This window comes from Apium graveolens, chromosome 4 (genome assembly GCF_009905375.1).
Source record: "Apium graveolens cultivar Ventura chromosome 4, ASM990537v1, whole genome shotgun sequence".
Classification (NCBI taxonomy): domain Eukaryota; kingdom Viridiplantae; phylum Streptophyta; class Magnoliopsida; order Apiales; family Apiaceae; genus Apium; species Apium graveolens.
In genome coordinates, this window is record NC_133650.1 from 49,951,256 (window position 1) to 49,958,474 (window position 7,219).

The 7,219-nt window shown below is 35.2% G+C and overlaps 1 protein-coding gene across 1 annotated transcript; it reads left to right on the plus strand.

The window, feature by feature from the left end:
• Positions 1-346: 346 nt before the first annotated feature.
• Positions 347-2,354, plus strand: LOC141716731 (uncharacterized). The gene is made up of 3 exons (XM_074518919.1): positions 347-1,427; positions 1,854-1,931; positions 2,039-2,354. The coding sequence occupies exons 1-3, from the start codon at positions 705-707 to the stop codon at positions 2,048-2,050; spliced, it is 813 nt and encodes a 270-aa protein (XP_074375020.1). The 5' UTR covers positions 347-704; the 3' UTR covers positions 2,051-2,354.
• The last annotated feature ends 4,865 nt before the right edge of the window (positions 2,355-7,219 follow it).

Here is a 7,219-nt window from a genome sequence, read left to right on the forward strand (position 1 = left end):
TACAAATTTAGAAAATAACAAACCATCGTTAATATCATTCTTCTTTAGAATATACGAAAAAATACTGACAATATTGACCAAACTAGAATAAAATTTACGTAATTTGACCGTTGTAATTTTTTATTACAAAAGTTAGAATTTTGTCCTCTCCAAACATTAAAAAATAAATCATACTTGAAAAGAAAAGTAACAAATAAAAATAATTGGTATTCTAAAATAATATCATGTAATGTATTTGTTTGTCTATGAGCAAGTTTATATATTAAAAAAGTATTAAAATAATAAAATAAAAGTGGGAAAATAATAAAAGCCATTGCTCCACCTTGGCCAAGGCCTCATGGGCTATTTATATTTGCACCCTCAACGTTAGAATGTAAAATCCGTCTTCCTTTTTCTGTCCTCTTCCTGTGCTTATATAAATACAAGCTTCCCGGTGTTATATGTTCTCCTCCTCTTCACTCACCCCAAAACACAAGGCCTTTTCCATTTTCCTGAAATCTCCATACCCTTTTGATTTTGAGTCTTTTCTCACAAATCAAACCCAAAACATCTTCACAAGACTCTTAATTCTTATAAAGTTTGCAGCTTTTCTCATCTTGAACTGTCATTTAAGCTTCACTTGTTGAAATATATTTACATATACATATATTTTATATTATATAAAGATTTGAAGAAGTGTAGATAGTGAGAAGGGTGTATTTATAATGGCATGTAGAAAAGAGAGATCATCATCTTCATCAAGAGAGAGGCTTCATTATTTTACATTACCTGATGGGTTGAAGTGGGGTGTTCAAAGGCAGCTTAGGTGCATGAAAGTAAACCCCAATTCTCGAGATTTTGATCAGGTTCGATCTTTTTCTGCTCCAGCCACTGATCGGAGCAGAAGGGTTGAAAATGAACTGACCCGTCAGAAATTTGGAGTTTCTCCGGTGAAGAGTTCCGGTCACCGGGTGAATGGACCGGTGACTGATAATTCAATGGGGGATCTTCAAAGGGTTGTTGATGGAATGAGAATTTCAGAAAGAGGGAAAGGGAAGGCCAAAGTTTCGGAAGATGATTGTAATGAGAATAGACCTGGTGGTTTAAGGTCTTGGAATTTGAGGACTCGGAGAAGTGCTTGTAAGGAGCCTGCAGGCGGGAATGGTGGTGGCGATACGATTTTTGATGTGCCAGCTGTATCTATTGTGGGTAGTGGTGGTGGTGAGAGGGGAGGGAATTTTGGCGGTTTTTCGCCTGTTAGGAGAATTGATGGTAGGTTGAGAGGTGGTGCTGGATTGGGGAGTGGAGTGGAGCAGAAGACGGAGAGGGCTAAGTTCTCGTTTGCATTGTCGAAAGAGGAGATTGAGGATGATTTTTTTGCTATGACTGGTGCTAAGCCTCCGAGGAGGCCTAAGAGGCGTCCTAAGGCTCTTCAAAGGAAGTTGAATGTAAGTCGATAATTATTATGTTCTTAATGTCTGTGTTTGTGTTACTATACAAATGTGCAGCTTTTCCTTTGACATATGTAGAGTGATGGGATATGAGACCATATTCAAGGATTTACCTTTATACATGTGTCTAATGTAGGTAACAATTGCTATTGCTTAGTTACGGACGGACGGGCTTGGTTTGTCATTTATGTGTAATGTGTGTGCAATGCATATAAGTTCATACTCAATTTGGGTGATTAAATTTGTTTGTTTAACTTGTGATGCATGTGTAGGTGTATATGTGAATGCATGTGCACACTTATATACTGAAAGAATGATTTTTTTCTTGGTTCGTGTTTTCTAATAAACTCTTTTTTTTGCAAGATCATATGTAATTCATTATTTGTAGTTGTAACATAATGTTGTAACCATATGTTGTTACAGGATCTTGTTCCAGGGTTTTGGCTTACTGAGGTAACTCCAGAGACATATAAGGTTGATGACAATCCTGAATCAAAGAAGGTAAGATTCATGCTATATGTAGGTTCCCATATATGTTTCGTAATTGTTTCATCAAGCTGATTCCACAAATTGGTAAATTTGAAATGTACATAAACTGTCTGATGCAGGGTTCGAAGTGAAAATATTGGATGCGATATGGGTTATGGGGGATGTTCTGATTGCTGGCACCATGGAAGTCGCTATGTTTAGTTGGAAGTAACATATACATCAGCTAGAGAGTAGTATTTGCAACCAGAGCTTAGCTGTTGGATCAGGATTTCACCTGAAATATATGTTGTTCTTTTCAAACTCCTGATGTTTTATATTTCTAGCATTGTTCTGGTTTAGAGGATAATTATATATGGTAGTTTTTGTTTTGTTGCCCTTTCCAAGAGTAAAGGGTAGCTAGAATTATCCTGGATTAATTGATAATCTTTTTGGTTCTGAATGCAGTTATAATCAGATGAATGAATACAATAGATAATGATCAGATCAATGAAAATTTCATTTACTTTATGCCTCCAACTAGCTTTCATTTACATATATAAAACATCTAATTTGGGTGATAAAAAAGCATCTAATTTGTATTATTATTGTGCAAGAATGATATTTTTGGTTGTGGAATTTGTTTTAGACTGGCAGCAGAAATAATTGCAGTGAATAGACCAGACTGTTTTATCAGCCGATGTGTTGAAAAATCAAAGTTTCAAAATGGCAGAGCTTTCAAAAGGTTCTCGAAAGCACTCTGTTATGAAAGCAGTCAGTGAGCTACCAATTTTTCTTCTTTACACCACGATGTTAATGCCCTGATATGAAATTTAAAGTCCTCTTCATCTCTTCCGGTGTCTGGTTTGTCAATCTATACCCTGGTAATTATTCGTATGTTATTTGTTTGGTTTAAGTGTACCAGTGCAGGTAATGCAATTACTTACGAAGTGCGAATAGCTATTTGTTTGAAGGTGTAAATTATATGTAAAATCATTGTTATCACTTGCCTTATTTATACTTATGATTGTCATCCGTAGAAGTACTTTAGTGAGTTTTAACAGTTATTGAAGTATCGTCATACTTATTTAACTTCCATTCGTGGACAAAGTTCAACCATTGCTTCCATGTAAAGGAATTGTCTAAGCCTTTTATAACTATGACTGATATGATCATTAGTCAAGTGCTATAGTTGAGAAAGTGCAGTGAAGTAACGGAGTATTGTTGCTGGATAGACTCATTTGTTGTGGTTTTGAGTAGCACTGTTTGATTGGCTGTGTCTGTTCTGATCCCCTGAGCCTTACGTATTTCATTTGGAAATAAGTGATGTTCGAGCTGGTATATGCCTGTACATGTGTCCTATCACCAGAGATATTATTGAGGGTTGTTCCTTGTAAGTTGAGTACTCTTTGAATCATAATTTACCATATCTATGCCTATGATTGTCATCCATGGAAGTACTTGAGCAATTATTGATGTATTACACTTATTTAGCTTCCAAGTAAGGACCAAGTTCAATAATGGGGCTTCCGCATAAAGGTTCTTCTCTAAGCCTTTCATGAACTATGACTGAAATGATCATTAGTCAAGTGCTTGAGAAAGTGCTGTGTTTTAGTGGTTTTTGCTGGTCATACTCAATTTTCGTGGTGTTTGCGTAGCAATATGTTTGTCTTTGTTCTGATCCTGCACCACCGAAACAAATCTCTCCCCGTTTCATTTTGCAATAAGTGGTGTTTGAGGTAGAATATGAGTCCTCTACATGTCATATAATTTAAGATATCACCAAGGGTTATTCCTTGTTCATTGCTCTTCAGTCAATTTCATCCAACTTGAACCAATTTAGGTAACGCTAGTACTATTGCCATTGTACTAGGCATTTAACGAGATTCCTGCAGTCTAATAATCTGGCCTTTGTTCTCAGTGATCTCACGTATTTCATGACAAGGAAGCAATCTAACATTTTACTCCTGGTTTTTGCTGGTGGCTTTCTGTACTGTACTGGATGCACGTGACAGCATTGAAGAAATTTATTCAGAAGAAACATTCGGATGGTGTAACCAACTTGGTCGGGGATAATTTGCCTATTATAATAGTACAAAACAGAGAGCACCCAGCATCAGCATGCCCCCACTGTATTTACAGATAAATCATACATACCCTACTAAAATCTAATTTGCAGAGATAAATAATTTGGACCGATGAAAATTTGGGCATTTTACATAGCTATTTTTTTTGAGATTTTTATTGCGTTTTAAAAATAACTACTCATACAAGTTTTTTTTATATCTATAATAGCCGGAATAGAGATAATTTGGTTCAACGGTTTGGTTCAACGATAATTCCCTAATTTTGATTATTACAAAAATAGATAGATAGTGTTATATATCTAATAAACTACTAAATTATTAAACTATTACTAAATATAGTATACTTATCCTACTAAACTACGAATACAACTTATATTATTATTAAAACATATAAATAATAGTGTTATATATCTGCTAAATTACTAAATTGTTAAACTACTAGAAATAGTCTATTTATTCAAATAAATTACGACCATGTTATTCTATTATTTTTATTATAAATTTATAATCATTATATATTTATATAAATATTTTAAAAATATAATATAACTGGATAAATAAAAATTTAAAATATTAATGAGAACCCGTGCACGGGATTTATGCTAGTATATATAATAAGCGGCATGAATTAGTTACTATTGTAACGAAAATGTGGAAATCAACCATATTCAGAAATTTAATATATTAAAGGACAATTTTACTGGTTTGTCCAAATAGGTTTGGGCCGGATACATTGTACATTGAGCATGGCATGAAATATGAATGCACTTTTGGGTATCTGATTTACTGGGCTTTTAATCGATTGTTTGTTTTTTTTTTTTTGATAATTAATAGCCAACCAAATTTCAAACTGTAATCGGTTTCTAAATTTTGTACAAAAGATTCTAAACATAAGTTGATGTTCATAAATTGGTAATAATAAAATTTTGATCACAAAATCATGAATGTTCATAATTCTAAATGGAAGCTGTAATTCTTGAGCATTTGAATTTTTATCTGAATTGTTGCTTAGACTCATTGATATTCCCATGTAACTTCCAATAATTTCAAACTACTCCTCTTTTTTTATGGAATTGAACTCACATTTCTCAGGTGTATATATATATATTATTTTTGGTACAATTTGAATTTTGAAGTAAAAAAGCTCAAAACAGCAAATGACTCTTGGAACACAAAATTTCTTTTGTGTTTTTTTTTTCATTATGTACGTATGCTACAAGCAGTAGCTTCACTGCAACATTAGGTGATAACTCCGATCTTTATCCCAGGCCCTAGTCCCCTTCTATCCATTTTATCCGGACTTAAACTCCATCTTTTATAGAAAAGTGCGAGTGTGAGGTTAAATTGTAGGTTGGACTCCTGCAAATTATAATCGAAGGGGGTGGCGTCCCCGTGAAACCTCCGGTATGAGAATGGGATGGGATTCTGGAGAAGAAGGATATGATAGAAATTATACAAATAAGAATGGTGTGTGTATAGGTGTATATGTGTGTAAAAATCAGTATCCACCAAAACTTCTTTTGTCTAGCCTTTTATAGGCTTCTCATTTGGGTTTGGGTTTTTGTATCTTAAATCTGGACCATTGACGTATTCTTGGTGGGAGAACGCGTGGACGTCTATAATTGGTCAATGTGTCTCCGGATTCGGACCGTTGTAAGGTTCTAGATTCGGGCCACCGGGACGGTGGGAATGTTGCCATGTGTCTGGGTGTCCTTCCTCTACTTGTCATTTGAGCTCTGAGCTCATTCTGTTGGGCCTTTTCCTGGGCCTAAAGTAATATGCACTATCATTTGCCTCACACTTCCTTATGCGGGTTTCCTGGATAGGGTAGTAGTTTTGTGATTCTTGTTAAACCTCTTTTGACTTGTGTCCAAGGTGGAATTCTTGAACTACTTAAAAGAAAAATTTATGGTTTTTCTTTAATTTGTTGCCCCTAACTCCGGGGTCTTATGAATATGAGATGTGGAGTTGACTTGGTTAGTCTATTTGATTTGTATCCAAGGTGAGGTTCCTTGAACTACTTAGAAGAATTTTTTTTGGTTTTTCTTTGTTTTATTGTCTCTAACTCCGGGGTCTTATGAATATGAGAGTCCGGGGTTGACATAGCTAGTCTTTTTAATTTGAAATCAAATTTTTGAGAATAAGGATGGATAGATAAGGAATGGGATGCCGTTGATTTGACCGGACTCCGGAAAATCCGGGTTGTAAAAATCTATTGCGATTCCAAAAAATTTCCTACGCGTATATATATTTTGCGTGTAGAGGCGTTACAAGCTCCTTTCCCCCTCTTTTTCCCCGAAAACTCGTTCCACGTTATAATTACCGTGAGGTAATTATTGAGATGACAACCTTTTTGTAATAACTACTCTGCAGTTACATTTTCCAAACCGAATAGGAAGCCGCCACATGGAAAAGTTGTCTTACCACATCTTTCACTTTTTTCCGCCTATCCACTTTATTTTAACCCCCTATAAATACTGTCACCCTCTTATTCTCTTTTCTTTTACGCGAACAGAGCACCAAGTCGAGAGCGAAGAGCAAAGGCGTGTTACTCCTGAATTTCGAAGCCTTTTTCGGAAATTTCTTGAAGTTTTTTATTGAAGCCTTTTCCCCTTCCCTCGTTTCTTATAAGCTTTCTTTTTTATCGCTATTTCTAGCACTTTCGTCGTTGCATGTATGTACTCCGTTACTCATTTGAGTAGTTCTTTGTATTTTACGACTTTTATTCAAGTCTCGGTGTTTTGAGGTAATATATGCAGGATTTAAGGGATGTATAGCATTTTTGTGTTGATTTTGTGTTTGATTTGTGTGTCAAAACTATCTCTTTATTGTCTATGAAATTGGATTGACCCCGGGGACTGTTCTTGGTGTTCTTGGATACTATGTTTTTGTTTATATCTGTATGTGTATAGCGTAGATCTGTTTTTTAGTGTTTTATATTCAATTTGTTTTTGAGTTTGTTTTGTTCTTATGTTTTGGTTCGGGTGTGGCATTGACTCTGAATTATATATATATATATATATATATGTGTGTGTGTGTGTGTGTGTGTGTGTGTGTGTGTGTGTATAGTATATGAGATTTAAACAACTTGTTAACCTTAAGAAACGTAACTCGGATAGACCTGAATGATAACTCCGATCTATACCCCGGGCCCTCCTCTACTTCTATCCGGACTCAAACTCCATCTTCTACAGGAAAGTATGAGTGTGTGGTTAAACTGCAGGTTGGGCTCCTACA